The 19,490-nt window shown below is 41.6% G+C and overlaps 1 protein-coding gene across 3 annotated transcripts; it reads left to right on the top strand.

Annotated features, from left to right (window-relative positions):
- The first annotated feature begins 1,479 nt into the window (after positions 1 to 1,479).
- LOC308560475 (guanylate-binding protein 6-like) lies at positions 1,480 to 17,797 on the top strand. Of its 3 annotated transcripts, none has more exons than XM_081144391.1 (11): positions 1,480 to 1,847; positions 4,577 to 4,780; positions 5,577 to 5,704; positions 7,414 to 7,523; positions 7,725 to 7,921; positions 11,408 to 11,653; positions 12,977 to 13,257; positions 13,966 to 14,178; positions 15,125 to 15,227; positions 15,542 to 15,735; positions 16,712 to 17,797. In XM_081144391.1, exons 2-11 carry the CDS (start codon positions 4,591 to 4,593, stop codon positions 16,934 to 16,936), a joined length of 1,887 nt encoding a protein of 628 aa, XP_081000517.1. In that variant the 5' UTR covers positions 1,480 to 1,847; positions 4,577 to 4,590; the 3' UTR covers positions 16,937 to 17,797. The 3 variants fall into 3 exon arrangements, with proteins under 3 accessions (XP_081000517.1, XP_081000516.1, XP_081000515.1); XM_081144390.1 differs by having other exon boundaries at positions 1,824 to 1,851; positions 16,712 to 17,769; XM_081144389.1 differs by lacking the exon at positions 1,480 to 1,847 and adding an exon at positions 2,349 to 2,409 and having other exon boundaries at positions 16,712 to 17,769.
- The last annotated feature ends 1,693 nt before the right edge of the window (positions 17,798 to 19,490 follow it).

The following is a 19,490-nucleotide window of genomic DNA, read 5'->3' as shown; positions in this document are numbered from 1 at the left end:
CAGGTTACAGGCTCAGTCTCTGGTAGGGGGCGTGCAGGAGGCAGCCAGCTGATCAATAACTCTCTCTCATCATTGATGTTTGTATCTCTCTCTCCCTCTCTCTTCCTCTCTCTGAAATCAATTAAAAAAATTAAAAGACAAATATTCCCATAAAAATATGATTGGTAATATTTAATCACACATTAAATAAAAGAGGACATTTCAATTTTCAAACTTTTGATTTATTTTATGATATTGTATTCAATATAACAGATGTCTTGGAACAAGTTTTTCATTTTAGTAATCTATTTATGATGACTCTATAAAATTGAATCTAACATCTAGCTGTTGCTACTGTTTTTATCATGTAGTCAAAGAGCCAGTTTCAACCAGACATATTGGTGAAAGTGGAATTAACACTTTAATGTCTTTGAAACCAACACAGAATATTCTAGGCAGACAAAAACAGGCAATGAGCCTAATCCAAAATTTTTCCAATAACACAACGGCTACCTAGATCCCCCCAGAAGGCAACAGGTGGACCAAATGACTAATTTGTTTACACAGTTCTGACCAGTAGTCTAATACAAGTGGCATCCCTTAAAATTACATATATTTTCTTTCTGAATTATTATTCATACTAATTTTCAAATATGGGGAAATGAAAGTTAACAGGAGATAAAAGCAGAAAACACAGACAATATTTGTGGCAAATGCCAACTTTTAAAAATTTGTTGATGGTGATGATTTCTTTGTTCAATTTCAATGTTCGCGTTTGAGTTTGTATTTTTATATTATCTTATTTAAAGAAACAATCAAAATGTAAACTCAGGACCCTTATAGTCCCCCACAGAGCCACCACAGTAAAAGTAAGTGGAAGAATATGCTACAAACTACTAGTGACTATCTCTTGACTGGAAAAACAGGAGTTGTATGCACACGGTCATTGATACTGAGGAAGGGTAAGTTCATAACAAGAGTGAAAACAAAGTCAGATATGAAAAGGGAGTCTAAGCATAAAATTAAAGCAACGACCCTTACTGCCTTTCAGCAAAGTGCCCGCGCGACAGGCCGCGCTCCCGTCAGCCTGCTGCCCGGGGTCCCCGTGGCATCAGGGACACAGGCCCTGAGGAGGGGCTGCCTGTTCTGGGGGGACCCGCGACAAGCGACCACCAGAGTTTGTGTTTGAATTTTGGAGCCTTTATTAGCTGCCAGCGGCTACAGTTGCAGCGTCTCACCCATGTGCGAGCCGACCTGCAGCCCCGACCCTCAGTTCTTCTCTTACTTTATGCTCAGTAACCACAGAGGCGCTGCAGTAAGGGGGTTTCCAAGAATTTGTCAGGCTGTCAGCTTTTGGTACAGGAAACAAGGGGGACCTTTAGCAACACAAAAGGGGCGATTTAAACACAATGTGTTACGATGAGTAATGGGGTTATGCTTGGCCTGAGCGTGACTGGTTTGTTCTTTCTATGGGAACTGGGGGGGGGGGTGGTAATTATTGGGCTGGCTCATCCGGCCTTGTCCTGTACAGTGGGGATCTTGTTCTACCTTCACTGTTAGTTCCTTAGGTATATTCTTCTGCTTCGTGCCCAGAACACTGCCAGCCTGCGATTCCCGGCTGGGTGCGGAGGACCCGAGGCTGACCTCCCACCCGGCCCACTCACGCCTTGGGGTGCGGGAGAGGCGGCGGCCACCGGGCTTCAGTTCCCAGAAAAGGTGTCCTTTCGATTTCGGTTTTTCCCCGCCTGACTCAAAGCCGCTTCCACAGCATCGGGCTCCACCTGAAGCTTCTAGAGCGCGGCGCCCGGCGGAGCCCGCGGGGAGGCGGCGGGACGCCCAGACCTCCGGCATCGGCAGCGCCGGGACTCGTGAGTACGCCCGCGCCTCGCGTCCCCGCGCGCTCCGTGACCAGCGGCGGGAACCACGCGCGCGCCCGGCGCCTTGCACGCTCGGACGCGGGCCCCTCGGCGTCTCCGCTGGGGTCGGGGCTGCTGCAAGCGCCCCGCGTGGAGGGGGCGCATCCCCCGTCGCCGGCTGGCAGGGGCTGGGGGACTTTCTGTGACTGAGGAGCCAACCGGGTCCCGCTAGAGTGCAGCAGCTTCCTCCACCTCCCTCCTCCCACCCCAGACATTTCCCGTTGGGCATTTGCAAAAGAGAGAAAAGATGATCCTCAACATAAACTTTTTTTTTTTTTAATTTTAAATATATCTTTATTGGTTTCAGAGAGAGGAAGGGAGAGGGAGAGAGAGATAGAAGCATCAATGATGAGAGAGTCACTGTTTGGCTGCCTCCTGCATGCCCCCAACTGGGGATGGACGCGGCAACGCGGGCATGGACCCTGACCGGGAATCGAACCCTGGTCGCCTGGATCCTAAGTCGAAGCTCAACCGCTGAGCCGCGCCCGGCTGGGCTCAACATACACTTTAAATAGTAAACATTTCTTTGTTGCATTTACCCTGTTTAGTATTCCATAGGTTCTATGAAGAGGTATTTAGATGGAATAATTCATTCTCACATATTCTAACCAAGTATTAAAAATAACTCTAGGGCCTAAGCCAGAAGTTTATCCTGCAGTTTCCAAATGGGTGGTCCCTACGAAACAAATTACATTAGTTTTAGGTTCACCTGCTTTGCTGTTTCCTTTGTAAGAATGAAAAAAGTCCTCAGCTTTTTGAAACTTCTATAAACTAGCAACAGAAAAGTGGGAGGAGGAAAGGGAGCCAGGAGAAGTGAGAAAGCGGGGAGCTTGTTCTTGGACACCCTGACCTGGGGAGCTGTGGGGCAGAGATGCTAATTCCACTTTCTTTTGCAAGCAACCGGGGCCTGAGGTGAAACCTCTCAATTTCTGATTCAAAATGGTCTTTGAGGAACAGGGAGGTAAGGGCCCCTGTAGTGGGACAGCCTGGGCTGCAGGCTTCAGTTGCTGACTTTAGTTCTGGGAAAGCTCAGCTTCTCCATTTGGAACAGTGGTAGCTGTGAGGTGACAGCCTGGCAGCATGTCCAGTCACATAACCAGGACAGCAGCAGGTGGAGAGGAAACGGTGGGTGCATGGAAAGATGAGAGATTAGGGTCTTCTTCTGGCTGTGTAATGGGACGGGGTGGGGGCGGTGGAGGCAGCTTCTTCATCCATGAGCTCAGCCATCCTCATCATCATGTGCATTGGGATGGGCTTATGGTTCACAACTCTGATTCTACGTCAGATTCATCGCCTGCGCGACTTTTAAAATTAATTTTTAAAAAAATCAAGAACAGACGTGGTTCAGAGAGCTCTGGCTTCCCTTTATTTATTGGATGAAATTAAAGGAAAGGGAGGGAGGGAAGGAAAGAAGGAAGGAAGGGAGGGAGGGAGGGAGGGAGGGAGGGAGGGAGGGAGGGAGGGAGGGAGGGAGGGAGGGAGGGAGGGAGGGAAGGAACATCTAGACACAGATGGGGTGCATAAAGATTGCAGCCTCACCTCCAGCTTCCATTCACATCCTTAAAAGTTGGGAAACAAGCATGCTGTCCCCTGGACTATGCTGTAAATCACTACTCAGGCCCAAACTTGCTTAGGGTGCCTCCTGGCTCAGCTTCGTTCTCAGGATGTTCTGAAAATTGGGAAGCACCAGCACAGCACTTTCTGGAATATCAGGAGTACTTTCTCTTCCCTAACAAAGTCCTCTGTCAGACATATCCAGGAATTATGCAGAACCGCTGGATATTTTCACATGGATATTGTTAACAGGACATGGAGGGTGCAGAAATTGGGAGGTCTTGCTATTCTTTCTTCACTGTTTTTTTAATTATACTTTTTATTGGACTGTAGCATACATCCACTTTTTAATTTGGATGCATATTTCATTCTAGAAAACAAAATCATATTGTGTGACTCAGTTTCTCTGAACAGGGGATGACTGTTCAACTTTGTGGCCAAAAAGAGTTTGAAGACTGTAAGAGGAGACAAATCAAATGCTGTTACCCTTCTGGAAACCCAAACTCCTTCGGCCCCTTCAATATCATAAATGGTGCCATAGGTGTTACACTTCATTGTCTGTCACATGTCAAAGCAAACTGTCAATTTAAAAACTCAGATTCTGATGGTCCTAGTCATATTCATCACTAGTTCTATAGCTGTTCTCAACAACCAGGACCACGGGATAGAAAAGATGCGTGAAACCTGTGGTTTACAATTCATGGCTGTGTCCCCAGGTCGTCCTGGTGGCAGGTCCTTCCTCAGCATCGGCCCCACTGTCCTCTTTGCAGCTGGTTAAGCCTTAGGTTTGGGGAGAGGATGTTGGTGTGAGGGGATGGCTTTGCTCCTCACTGGTGATTCTCGCCTTGGGTAGAGCCAACTACTTCGTGCATTATAACGAGGCTGCCCAGTGCTGGCAATAATACTCAACTGAGATCCTCACAGCACTGGGAACACTTGGGCCCCTGCGAAGATTCACTGTAAGGACAGAACCAAGAAGCGATGAATTTTTATCGCAGGGCTTAGCCTATGCTTACTGTGCCAGAAACAAAGCAGAACACTCGCTGTTCTAAGGCGATGGGTGCTTTGCATAATTCTGCATCAGAGAATGATGTTATAATCTTATTTCTACTGGGATGCTCTTCTAGGTTAGCAGGTTGCCATGGCATCCATACCCAGCATGGTGGCCCCCATTTGTCTGGTGGAAAACAGCAATGAGCAGCTGTCAGTGAATCAGGAAGCTCTGCAGATTCTTGACCAGATTTCTCAGCCAGTGGTGGTCGTGGCCATTGTAGGACTGTATCGTACAGGCAAGTCCTACTTGATGAACCGTCTTGTAGGACAGAACCATGGTGAGTGTGGCCTCAGGCAGGGGTCAATTTCTTGACTCCACCTATATCACAGCTTATCAGCTCTCTTCCCTGGTACATGAAGAGAGAACCAAACTCCTCTCGATAAACCAACCTTCTAATTCTATTCTCACCACTAAAATACATTCTCACCGAATGTATTTTCTTGCCATATTCATTGTTTTACTCCTATTAAGGAAACTCTCTCCTACCAATGGGCAGACTCCTGCCTTGTTTTACCTGTGCAAGCACTGGGGTCTTGAAATTGGGCCACCTCTCTCTCTTATAACATGTTTTGCTTTCTCTATGAAATATTCCTATCAGCATATAAAGATGTTTGAATATCAATCACCATGTTTAAAAATTATTGTGAGTTCACATCCCACTGTAGCTAATAATCTCTCTCCACGCTCTGCCATTTTTTTTTTTTATCACTCTAACTGGAATAAATACTATTTCAATTGATTTTTCTTTAGATGTCTCTCTGTTATCTACCTCTGCCCGGTTTGCACTCGACTGTTCTTTTAAAATGCTCGTATGGTATTCAGTGACCTTTATTGTGTCTGGTTCATGGATGCCCCCTGCCTCCATTTCGAGCCCTTGCTGGGTATCATTCTCACAGTTGACATTCATCTCCTCCTTGAAATAGATGACATACAAAGTGAAGCATTCTTACAAAATAGAGAAAGCACTATCTTATATTCTGGGGTTCTTACAGTGCAACAAGTCTGACTTTGCAGCCCTTGGCTGCTTAGATTGTCTGTCGTCACTGTGTGTTGGGTCTCCCCTTCCATGATAGGCTTCCCTCTGGGCTCTACGGTGCAGTCTGAAACCAAGGGCATCTGGATGTGGTGTGTGCCTCACCCCTCTAAGACTGATTGCACTCTGGTCCTTCTGGACACCGAGGGCCTGGGCGATGTGGAAAAGGTAAGGCAGAGAGTCACAGACACATTGTTTTCAGTCTGGATATTCTCATAATGATCTCTTTAACTTAACTGCTTGTTCTATTTGTGAAATCTTGAAATCCAACTATGTATCAGGCACATTTTCATTGGTTTGACTCTTACTTCGAGGTAAGGTGACATGGAACTTTGAGTAAAATTTTCTTTTATTTCTTGGCACTGGGTGAATAATTTCATTCAATTTACTAAATAATTACTGAGCACCATATTCCCAGGTCTCTAAGTTAGTACTGTAGATACTAGTGACCAAAGTCAAAGTTCTGCCCTCAAAGAGTCTGCAGTCCTGTGGTGAAGATTATCAAGTACTCACAGAGCATTCTGGAAGACTTTGAGGCACCTCTGAAGGAGACGGACGGTTCTATCAAAGCATGTGTTTGTCCTACAATACATGTAGATGAGCTTTTGATATTTTATTTTTCTACTAAGGGGTAAATGCATGATTTCTCCTTTTCTGCTTTAGTTTGAGACTTATTTGGAAATAGTACCTAAATTTTTACAACGCTCTATTTCTACCAAAGAAGAGTTATCCATTTTGTATTTATTTTTATATATTAAAGAGTCTTGCTGTCTAAACAACCTATTGCTGTCATAAGTGACACTTCTTATGGTAATCATTTTATTTAAATTGGGCTTTGAGAAGATAAATTAACGAATCAGCATTTCCCTCCAAGAATTTATTATTGCGTCTTCTAGGCATTTTTCACTTTTGCTCTAGGGAACAACTTTAGACACTGTTTATATTAGAAAAAGATTCCGCTGTATTTTATACAAACAAATTAACCCGGCCTTAAAGGTCCTGCATCTGGTTGCACTAGGCTTACTCTCCAGCCTAAACTTCTTGACCTACCTCCTGTTCCAGTGAGATCACCTAAGTCTACTTTTATTGAAAAGACCCCTGTATTCTGCCATGTCTACTTTTGCTTCTGTGGGTCTTTCTGCCCATAGGATACCTTCATTTCTTCAAGTTCACATTCTACCAAGTCTTTCATTTTCTGTCAAGATGCTGAGGAAAACTTTGTGTTCTGTTAAATTTTCCAACTTTTAGAGCTCTGGTCTTCCATGATGGACCTGTAAATTTTTATTGACTACATCTATAGGTTCCAGTGCTTCTATACATTATTCAGATGTAAGCCGCCTGTAGATATTGTTATCTTTGTTGCATTCTTTGTTATAGGTGTCTCTCACGGCTGCAAAATACTTGTCTTGAAAGTAGTATTTCTCACTTTCAACTGCTTTTTAAATTTACCAGCAGTGGAAATATTCAGTAGCTTCTCAAAAACATTTCTTGAGTATATACCCAGTTATGTTAACTATGGTATATTTTATGTAGTTCATGACCAACAAATGGTGTAGAGTGAATATGTCGTAACACTCTTCATTGAACCTAGTTGCGCACCAGGTACTGCGTTAAGCTTTTCTATGTTATTTATTTCATCCAATTGAATCAAAAGAAAGCCATGTGATCACAGAATCCTTTTATATATGAAAAAATTCAGTCACAAGAAATGTTTTGTAATTGTCAAAGCCGATATGTGTATTTACTCCTGTCTTCAAACTTATTTCTTTGCATGGTGAGTACATAGCTGAAATAAAACTAACAGGCTGCTAGACTCAGTGTCTGAATGAAGTTCTACAGGGTAAACTCCTAAATGTCTTGACCTAATGTGCTTCCAGGGCGACCCTAAGAATGACTCGTGGATCTTTGCCCTGGCCGTGCTCCTGAGCAGCACCTTTGTCTACAACAGCATGAGCACCATCAACCACCAGGCCCTGGAGCACCTGCAGTATCCTTCCAGGAACCAAACCACTGTGTGTCGTGGAGTCTCTGGGAATGGAGATCCAGTCAGTTTCTCCTTCCTTCTCACTAGATTGCCTTTGGTGGGCCAAATGGAACCAGAGCAAAAGAGAGTGTTTATAATACATTATTTTGTTAGAGAAATAGGGAATTGTGGGTAGAAAGTTTATTTTCCTTAGCCAAGTCCTAGTTATGTGACAGAGCTGACAGAACTCATCAGGGCAAAGTCCTCTCCTACATCAGATGGAGTAGAAGATTTCTCAGAGTTTGTGAGTTTCTTTCCAGACTTTATCTGGACTGTGCGGGATTTCACCCTGGAGCTGATGTTAACCGGCTGCCCTATCACAGAAGATGAGTACCTGGAGAATGCCTTGAAGCTGATTCCAGGTAACCGCACATGGCTGGGCAGTGGATGGTCCAATACAGGGTGCGAGGTATTAGACACCATGTCTGGAGTTGCATTTGTACTTGAGACTACATGAAGTCTGTAGAAAAGATGGCTGGGAGAGGGGTTGAAAAGCGCTGTGGACTGGAGTTTAAGTCCACGTAAGAAAAGTAGAGCCTGAAGTAGAGTAAAATGATTCATAACCAATTTGTTCTTTCCCCAATATGTAATTTAGCATCCAGTTGTAACCTAGAATACAGGGGTGCTAAAGCCTTCTAAAGACCAGGCACTTTTGTTTGTTATTTTAGCTTCTGCTTTTCCGTGCTGAGGAAAACAACTGATCAAATACTTGCTGGGAATAAAATTACAATGACAAGCCTATCCAATGGAAAAAAAAAATCATTCACATAATTAGATATTATTCTTCTAAAATGGGCATATAACTTTCTAATGTCTTTATATATATGTTATCGATAAAAATGGCATTATGTTCTAATAAACCAGAAGAAGTATATTTTATCATTTCAATCTATGCATTTGTGACATTTTTGATAATTATCAGAATATATATTTTTTAAAAAATTATATCTTCATTGATTTCAGAGAGAGGGAAGGAGAGAGAGAGATAGAAACATCAGTGATGAGAGGTCACTGATCAGCTGCCTAGCCCGCAACCTGGGCATGTGCCCTGACCGGGAATTGAACCCACATCGCCTGGATCCTAGGTTGATGCTCAACCGTTGAGCCAAGCCGGACCGGGCAGAATATACATTGTAATTTCTACATCAGAGCCTTTTTCTTTAAAAAATAATTTTATATTTCAATTAAAGTTTACATTCAATATTATTTTGTATTATTTTCATGTGTACAGCATAGCGGTTAGATATTGCATACTTTACAAAGTGATACCTCCTATATTTTAAGTACCCACCTGGCACCATACATAGTTATTACAGTATCATTAACTATTTTTCCTATACTGTATTTTACGTCCCCGGGACTATTTTGTAACTACCCACTTGTATTTGTTAATCCCTTCACCTTTTTCACCCAGACGTCCAACCCCTCCCTTCTCATGCAGCCATCACTTTGTTCTCTGTATCTATAGTCTGTTTCAATTTTACTTTATTTTGTTCTTTAGAGTCCACATATAGGTGTGTATTGCCTCTTTTTTATCTACTTGTCTATCGTTGGGCACTTGGGGTACTTCTATATCTTGGCTATTGTAAATAATGCTGCAGTGATATTAGGGGCATATATTCTTTTGAATTAGTATTTTGGATTTCTTTGGATATATACCCAGAAGTGAAGTCGCTGGGTCATAAGGTAGTTCTAGTCTTAATTTGTTGAGGAATCGCCTTACTGTTTTCCACAGTAGCTGCACAAATCTGCATTCCCACCCACAGTGCACGAGGGTTCCCTTTTCTCCACATCCTCACCAACACTTGTTGTTTGTTGATTTATTGATGAGAGCCTTTCAGACATGTATGAAGTGATACCTTGGCGTGGTTTTAAGTTGCAGTTCTGTGATGATTAGTGATGTTGAGCATGTTTTCATATATGTATTGGCCATCTGTATGACTCATTGGAGAAGTTTCTATCCAGGTCTTCAGCTCACTTTTTAACCCGATTGTTGTTTCTATATTGAGTAGTATGAATTCTTCAAAACTTCTGGATATTAATCCCTTATCAAGTGTGTCATTGAAGAATATGTTCTCCCATTCAGGAGGTTGTTTTTTTGTTTTGTTGATGGTTTCCTTTGTTGTGCAAAAAGTTTTAGTTTGATGTAGTCCCATTTGCTCATTTTATTTTTTCCTTGCCAGAGGAGCGATGTAAAAAAAATATATTGCTAAGAAAAATGACTGAGATTTTACTACCTATGTTTTCTTCTAGGAGTTTTATGGCTTTGAGTCTTAATTTAAGTCTTTAATCCATTTTGAGTTTATTCTTTTTAAAAATTTTTTGAAAAAATATGTCTTTATTGATTTCAGAGAGAGGAAGGGAGAGAGAGAGAGAGGAAAACATCAATGATGAGCGAGTCATTGACCGGTTGCCTCCTGCACGCCCCTACTGGGGATCGAGCCCGCAGTTCACGCGTGCGCCCTGACTGAGAAGGAACCTCGATCTCCTGGATCCTCGGTCGATGCTCAACTGCTGAGCCAGGCCATCCAGGCTGAGCTTATTCTTGTATATGGTGTCAGAAGGCGGTGTAGTGTCATTTGTTGCTGGTAGTTGTCTAGTTTTCCCATCACCATTTATTGAAAAGACTGTCTTCACCCCACTGTATGTTGTTTTGCCTCCTTTGTTGTATATTAATTGATCATATTTGCGTGGGTTTGTTTCTGGGCTCTCTGTTGTGTTCCATTGATCTATATGTCTGTTTTTATTTCAGCACCATGCCATTTTGATTACCACAGCATCGTATTATAGTTTGATGTCAGGTAGCATGATACCTCCAACTTTGTTCTTCTTTCTCATTATTTCTGTGGCTATTCAGGGGGCCTTTCATGGTTTCATATGTTTCTGGATTATTTATTCTACTGCTGTGAAAAACACCATTGGTATTTTGACAGGGATTGAATTAAAAACTATAGGTTGCTTCCTCTTTGGGCAATATGGACATTTTAACGATATTAATTCTTTCTATCCACATCGTAGCTTTTTTTCAATTCCCACATATTTATCCTTGCTATAATTTCAAAGTAATAAATTATTTGAATGCGTTACATTTACATGGGCATATATGTATCTGCTGAAACCTTGAAAGAAATATCAACTCTGATTTGTACACTCTTGTCTTCATGTTTCTGTTTATGGTTTCTCAAAACAATGAGAAATTGGCTAGGCAGAAAAGCAACACCGTCAAATGAAATATAGTTCTTTACTTTAAAGAGTTTAGAGATTAGGGGTGATATTTTAAAATTACATTTTAGTTACATTTGCTCTTCACTCTTAAGAGGTTTTCTTTAAAAAAAAAAAAAAAGCTAATGTTGTACACATTACTTTTAGTATGTAAACAGTTTTCCTTGAATAACCTGGCTGTTGTTTCTAGCATTGTTTCATTAAGGCTTATTTGTGGCTCTTCATTTTGGTCTACAGCTTCATTTCCATCTGGGATGAAGTAGACCAAAACCCTACATTTGACCTATTTTTCTGTTAGTCGCTCATTCAGTAATCAATATAGACACTATAGACAATACTCTATCACTTTTAGGTCTGATAGCAGCAATAGGTGTGTTTTTTAACCATATTTGATCTCGTCCAAAATGTTTCCCCAGAGTTCCATCATTGGTAAATTGGATGTTAAAGAAGCACTTGGATGTCTTTGCTAAAGGAGTTATAGACAGAAGTTGGACACAGAATAGGCAAAAATACAAAAATGCCTGTTATAAAAATCATTAGGTCCCTTTCTTCAGACTGTTCCTACTGTAATATCTGCTTCATTGTTGTTGCTTGTTTCTTTTTTTTCCTTTTTTTTTATCCTTCAGGCATGGATCCCAAAATACAAAGGTCCAATCTGCCCAGAGAGTGTATCCGGCATTTCTTCCCAAAACGGAAGTGTTTTGTCTTTGACCGGCCAACAAATGATAAGAAACTCCTAGCCAATATTGAGAAGATTGAAGAACACCAACTGGACCCTCAATTCCAGGAACAAACAAAGAATTTCTGTTATCACATCTTCACCCAGGCGAGGACCAAGACCCTCAGAGAAGGAATCATAGTCACAGGGAAACGTGAGTCTCCTTTTGTCATTCTGTGGGGCCTAATATTTGTTTAGTATATTCTATGATGTGTTCTCCAGGATTTCTGTTTGGTTCTATATTGAATTTTGGGTCTAAATATATTCAAACTCCATTGAAGAAAATGTATGCTTATCACACTATTGGGGGGTTACAAATTCCTCTCCAATATTACAACCTTTATCAACAAAGTCTGCAGCATCCATACATATAAAAAATCTTCAAGTATAATAAATCACTAACTGGGTATAAAAACAGAATACACCATTTCCTCAAAAATTCCTTTATAAGGAATGTGATTTGCAAGGAGAATACAAAACATATTTTGAGAGTTTAGGGTAATTTAATAATGAATATTAGCCCACAAAGCTCTGAAAATTTACTGGAAGCTTCAGAATTAGGAATAAATATAATGGCAATTCCCCTGCCTCATCTGTACACCTATGTAAACAATTTGCTTCTAATACTTTTAATGGGAAATTATGTTTTCCAGATATCCTTTAGTATGTTAGATAATGGTAGATATTGAATTTGTTTTAGCCTTGTGGTCTGAATAAACATAAAAATTAAGAGTCTGTGGGGCAATAGTATCAGTGGAGGAAATGTGATCTACAGTGTTGTGTGAAAATAATTTCAGGGACCCTCGTGTTGGAGTCGTTTTTAGCGATGGTTGCAAGGTTTATTAAAGCGAAAAGCAACATTACACTCTCAGGGAGACAGAGAGCGGGCAGGCTAGAGGGCAGCTATTGCCTGGAGGCCTTGTTAAGCTTCCTTATATATCCTGGGGTTTGGGAAAGGGCAAGCTTTCTTTCAAATTATCCTGTCTCTTTAGGGTCTTGTGTCCTTTTATCCAATCTTTTCCCTAGATTTTCCCAGGCTAGTGCCCTCCCCCTTTTATTGTCTTCATTTGGCTCTTACTGCACATGCCTTATAGTTCTGCTTCATCATTTGGCTTCTGCGCATGTACTTAGTAAAGGAATTCCTTCTGTGCCATTTTCTTGCATCCCAGTTAGTTGGGTGTACTCCCTAGGGTGACTGAAAAGCTGTTTTTTCCTACTTAATCAGGCTTAATCAGATGTGTGAGTCCATTTGCTCCCTGGTCTCTTGTTAATATCTAACTAAAGGTATACTCCAAGAATAGTAGAAGAAGGTAGTGTGTTTCTGTCTGTGTGTGTGTATATGGGGGGGCGAGTGCCTATGTATGTGTTTGTGAGAGGGAGAGACAGAGAAAGAGAGATTGAGAAATGTAGTCTCAGAATCTTGGATCCCACTGAATGATAATTTGATATTTATCCCTTAAATTTCCTGGCTTATTAGGGCTAAAGACTCTGGTGGTGACTTATGTGAATGCCATCAACAGTGGAGGAGTGCCTTGTTTGGAGAACGCGGTGACAGCCCTGGCCCAGCTTGAGAACTCGGCGGCCGTGCAGAAGGCAGCCGAGCACTACAGCCAGCAGATGGACCAGCTAGTGGAGTTCCCCACAGACACGCTCCAGGAGCTGCTGGACCTGCACGCAGCCTGTGAGAAGGAGGCCATTGCAATCTTCATGGAGAAGTCCTTCAGGGATGAAGACCAGGTGTTCCAGAAGCATCTTGTGGTAACTTGTCTCAGTATTTATTTACCCTTTGTGGCTCTTTCCTTGAAGAATGAAGCCTGGAAGAGCTTCTGTGACCCCCTTCCTCCTTTCTCCCCTGGATTAAGCAGCTTGGATTCTTATGAGCGATAGAGCTTCGAAAGACTGCATTTTCTTCCCTTCCTCCCCCCAAACCTTAGGAACTTTATGCAAAAATTTCTCTGATCTCTCATGCATAATCAGTACAGATAGCTTTCTGAAAAGAATACTTGTATTGAATTCAAGCCTGCCCACAACACCCAAAAGCCATTCCTTGGCTAATCACTTTTTTGATAACACTCTCCCATTCGAGGAACCAAACCTCTCCTAACACACCCTCATTCCAGGCTATTTTGAACTCCTATGAGCTCCTCGTGGTATCACTGTGTCATCCAAGATGGAATTGCTGAAAGTCAGAGCTGCTAGGAACCATAGGGACAAGGGAATGCAAGTCGAACATTGTTGATGAAGAACCTGAGACTCAGGGAGGTTAGAAGCTTTCCCATGCCCCAGGTGGCATTTTCAGTGTTGTGAGTAAATCGAGTCTCGCAATTCCTGCTTTATTCCATGTCCTTCTCCAACAGAGTGTTTGCTCATGAGGACCACAGCTAGACTTCCCTCTACCAGATTCTATGGAATTTTATCTCCTCTCTTCCTTTCTTCTAATCATATCCCTCTATACTTCCCTTGCAGCGGATGATCAGGGATAAGAAGGATGAGTTTGTGCAGAGGAATGAAGAGGCATCTACCAAATACTGCGAGGCTGAACTTGAACAGCTTTCAGTGAACCTACTGGAAAGTATTTCAGCAGGCATCTTCTCTGTTCCTGGTGGTTACGAGCTCTACATGGAAGCAAAGGACAGGATTGAACGGGACTACTGGCAAGTGCCCAGGAAAGGGGTGAAGGTGAGGAACAAGGGGAGCATAGGGATCCTACTGATTAAAGTCAAGAGGGTCTCCTGAAAATGTGTGAGCACAGCACCAGTTGTGGGTAACATGAGAGCAAGGGGATATCATGACCATTTGAGCTTTTAGGGCCCATTATTTGTTCTGTCTTACTGAAGAGAGAAGAAAAGTCCATTCTCAAAAATGAATATGGATTTCTGAAATCCAGAAGAGACAGAAGAGAAATAATCATTTTTCTATCCAACCACATGACATTCAAAGGCAGAGAGTTTACGAATTAAAGTCAGAGTCTTTGCTTTCAAGGCTGATCGAAAGAGAAAAGGCAGCCAAACACGCAGACACCTTCACACAGGGTTACAATCCTTATGAACCTGAGATCATTGGCTCCATAGCTGATGGGAACACATAATATTAAAATAATAATGATGATTTTGCAACTAATACACATCAAACGGTTATTGTTAAGGCACACTATGAAGCTCTTTCCCTCGACTTTTAATTTAATCCTTCAAGTAGCATTAAGAAGCATCTACACTTTTTGTCAACAATTTACACATCCGAACTGAGAGGCAGAGACGGGTTAAAACGACTTGCCTGAAGTTACAGCGAGCAAGTGACAGAGGAGAACAGCAGCACTAATTGGAGACATTTCACCCTGGAAGGCAAATGTGAAAAAGCAGCAGAGACTGTGGGTTTGTAGGTGTGAACATGGTTCTCCCTGGCTGGAACCTAGAGTGGGTAGAAGGAGGCAGCTCTGGGAGAGACACTGGAGGGAGACAGGAGGCAGTAGGGCATGGAGAGCCTCTGGTCACTCCAAGGAGCCTGGACACTGTGTAGGACACGATGCAGTTTTAATCATGAAGGAAAAATTACAGGGACATACTTGTTTTTGCAGCACTGTTCTTCCCAGTGGAGATCAAGTTCTTTTTCCTTCTTGTTTCCTCAGGCAAAGGCGGTGCTCCAGAGCTTCCTGCGGTCGCAGGTGGCCATAGGGAAGTCCATCCTGCAGGCGGACAGAGCGCTCACGGACAAGGAGAAGGCCATGGCAGGTACGGGCAGGGTGGGCTCACGGTGGGCCGCGGGCCCCGCAGTGTCCTCGGGCAGCTGCGAGAGCAAAACCTTCCTGCAACAAGGAGCTTTTGCTTCTTCTGTGGGCCGTACTCTGCTAAATCTGAAAACATTCGGGCACAGCAGCCAGGCAGGGCCTTTCCCGCCGCACTGTGAACTGTGCTCTTGACGGTGCCAAGGTGGGAATTCAGAGTCCTCCCCCTCCCTTTCCAGTTTGGTTGGGTCTCTGAGCTCAGGAGGGTAGAGATCAATCCTCACGTACTTTCCTTCCCTCTCTCAAACCTGCCTGGGGCAGAGGAGCGGGCCAGGAAGGAGGCAGCTGAGAAGGAACAGGAGCTGATGACACAGAAACTGCAGGAGCAGCAGCAGCAGATGGAGGCGCAGAAGAGGAGTCTCGAGGAAAATATATGTCAACTGAAGGAGAAGATGGAGAGGGACAGAGAGAACCTAATCAGAGAGCAGAACTCGATGTTGGAGCATAAACTGAAGGTAAGTCCTGCGGTGGCCTCAGGGCGCTCAGTGGCCCTTATCCTGGTACCTCCGCTGGGCCGGAGGGGGTTACAGCGAGACCGTGGGAGGAAACGCCGTTGCCATTTACGACTTGTGTTTTAGTAAAACCTTGAATCCTCCCCTCCACTCCCTTCTTTGTGAAAATATCTTTGAAATCACCTCTGATGTGGTCAGGACAAGCATCTCACCTCTGAATACTTGGGGAATATAAATAGCATTTGAGGTGCTATTTGGGGGCATTTTAAAATGATCTCATGTGGCCTGATTAAACAGCTATTTGAAACACCATTATTTATTATGACCACCAACTGGTTTGCTTTACCAAGATCATTATGTATTATCAGGAACCTTATGTATTATCAGGAACCCTACTACCACCCAAAGACCCTGAGGTAGATCTATGCTCACAATAAACCATTAGAAATGTCCAGACTTCAAAACTCAGGGAAATGACAGCTTTTAAACTGGCTGCATTGTTTCCAGGTGTGGATAGTTTACCCAAGTTACCATATGGCAAAGGAAGAATTCCTGATTGGCTCTCTGTACATGTTAAAATAGAGCTGTAGAACAATGTAGGATTTCCCATGGCTTCCACACTTTGGTTGACCACATTATTCCAAGTGGGACTGAGAGTTAGTGCCAGCAGACCAAGGTTGCCTCTCAACTGTAATTATGACTGGCACATATTACATTTGTCCTCAGGCCAGGCTTAGCATCCCAGAAAACCCTATTGATGTGTGAATATTTGTGAAGCTGTAAACAATGCTTTCTTTCAGTTTTCGGTCCAAGACAGCGTGTATTGTTGCAAAATTTTCCTTGATTGTGTAAGAGAGAGCAATTTTAAGAGCGAAAGAAAAGACTTCAAATATTTAAGAACATGTTCTTAAATACAAAATGTAATTCTTGAGAAACTGTGAATTTAAAAAGTTTTACTTCCCTCCTCATTTTTTTTAAGGTTCAAAGAGATCTGCTGAAAGAAGGATTTACAAAGAAATCTGAAGAGATGAATGCAGAGATCAATCGTTTGCGAAAGATGATTGATTCTACTGAAGATGACACTCCCTGGATTGCAAAAGCCTTAGATAAACTTGGCACTGAACTCACTATTATATTGTCTGCTCCTGCTCAACTTGTTGGTTCTCTTGTAAAAGGCATTGGCTCACTATTTAAAAAGAAATAGTTCTCCTTTGAAGGAAATTATAGAATGTGGATATATGCTATGGCTTGCTTTGGCATGCATTGTTTTCGATTTCATTCATCCACATTTTAAACATAAAAAGTGCGTACTAAAATATATAAATGCTGAGCCCACGTTAAATAGAATAAATGCACATACTCTTAGATATAGTATGTTCACTTTTTGAAATACATATGTTGCCCGGCTGGGCATGGCTCAAAGGTTGAGCGTTGACCTAGGATCCAGGCGATCAGGGTTCGATTCCTGGTCAGGGCACATGCCTGGTTGCCGGCTTGATCAGTGACTCTCTCATCATTGATGTTTCTATCTCTCTCTCTCCCTCTCCTTTCCTCTCTCTGAAATCAATAAAGATATATTTTTAAAAAAAAGAAATATATATGTTTAAATAAATACACTTACAAACAATCCATTGAGTTATCACTTTAAATGACAAAAGATTGGAAACTACTTATATATTCACCTATGTAAATTGGTAATATAAATTTAACATGTGCATATACCGGAATACTATGCAGCTAGTAAATAAATTGAGAGTTCAGACCCATTTTTATAAATATGCAAGAATCTTGAAAATACATTTAAAGTGGAAAAAATGAGGCAAAAAATGTGTATAATGGGCTTACTGGGAAAATGTAATTATTGTGTGCAATCCTACATTTGTACGCATTGAATATCTATGGGAGCCCTGGAAGAAGCTAGTACTATCAGTTCCTACTTGGGAGAAGTGGGTGGGATCAGGGTTTACCAGTCACAGGTTTTTCATTATATACTCTTGCTTTTGAATCTTATAGAGAAATCTTGTATTACCATTTCATAAATAAATAATAAAGAAAATGTAAAGTGTAAGAATAATTTTATAACAATAATAAGAATGTAAAAAAGGCTATTAGATGATGAAAGTTCTCATTGCTTCTAGAAATGACATCAACCTGCACAATTGGGGGTTTAAGATTAAGTATAGAAAGTATAAAATTTGTATCCTGTTCTTTTTATTTGAGCCTTGTTCTCAATCCATTATATTTGCTTCAGAACTAGGATATACACTCTCCTGTCTCACTTTGAAATCTCAGCCAGAGCATCTTCTACTTCCTGTCACCAAACTATACTTTTAAGGTATTAGAAGCAAATTACCAAACGTAAGAATATGCACTGGTGAGAGGGATCCTATCATCCTTCAAAGTGCAGTGGTGGCCTCATTGCTACAGGCAAAAACAGAGGGGACATGTGCCATTGCAGAACTGGATGGCTTGATAGTTTTGGGGATGATACACCTTGACACGTGGAGGCCAGGTGTTGGCACATAAATATCAGAAAGCAATTAGATACAATGATAGTAATCAGCATCATGGTTTGTCTTAGCTCAGGCTGCTATAAGAAGTTACCATACATTGTGTGGCTTAGAAAGCAAATATTGATTTCTTCTCGTTCTGGAGACTTGTTAGTTCAAGATCGGTGTGCCAGTATTGGTGGGTTCTTGATCAAAACTCTCTTCCTGATATACAGAGGGCTGTTTTCTTGCTGTTTCTTCCTAAGTGGAAAGGGTGGGAGGAGCTCTCATGATTTTTATTGTAATGGTAGTCAAACAATAGTGCAAGAGAGAGTAAGTTAGTGAAATATAATTGTCAACTTATTGTGTGGTGGAAAAAAATAACTTTCAAAAGTGGGTGCAAAATTTATATTTGGAGGAGAGTTTTTCTTGAATAAGTCAAGTCTGAAAAAGTTCTAAATATTTTACTTTAGGCAAAAATAAAGATAGCCCAAGTACAAAGTCTGTAGTACAAAAGGGAATGCAGATCCAAAACAGCAGTAGATATGTCCATATAATAAAACTGAGTGCATGAAAAAATCACAATAATGTACTCTGAGATTAAAAATGAGAAGATAAAATTTCCATAAAATAATTCAGGAAGAGTCTGGATAGAGATCGAGTGTTATAAGGTCCTTGAATTGTTTTCAGGAGAATAAGATGAGTAATTCTGAGTTTCACCATTTAAGTCTAAGTACAGTCATTTATAATGTAATCAGTTAAAGAACAGAGAAAGTTTTTAATTTCTATACTAGGAGACATAAAAATAATTTTCACACATCTCAGTAAGTAAAAATAAAATAATAATAATTAAAAACATTGATTAACACATTTGGCCTACTGTACTAATGTAGAACCCTGCACCCAACAGTACAAGACACATCCTTTTTTTTAAGCACACTAAGAAACTTCACATGATCTTTACCTATACCACACCACAAAGCAGGATTAGTAATGTCTCTAGAAGCAGAGTCCTGCTGATGGGCTCTTGTGCATGTGTTTATTGAGGGAGTGCTTTCAATAAAAGGGGTCTAAGGGAAGCAGGAGTGGGCCAGAAAAGAAACATTAAAAGAGGCTATGGTTGCAGTAAAAGAATGGCTTCAAGCTGATCCATTGGAACCTCTGTAGCAGAAATAGCATGGCAGTTTGTCCCTACTTGAGCAAAGTGCTAGACATTTGTGCCCCATCAGGCATAAATTTTAACTTCAAGACCAAAAAACGAGCTAGCCT

The sequence above is a fragment of the Miniopterus schreibersii genome (genome assembly GCF_964146895.1).
Source record: "Miniopterus schreibersii genome assembly, chromosome: 8".
In the NCBI taxonomy this organism is placed as follows: Eukaryota; Metazoa; Chordata; class Mammalia; order Chiroptera; family Miniopteridae; genus Miniopterus; species Miniopterus schreibersii.
This window is presented reverse-complemented; position numbering and strand designations above follow the sequence as displayed.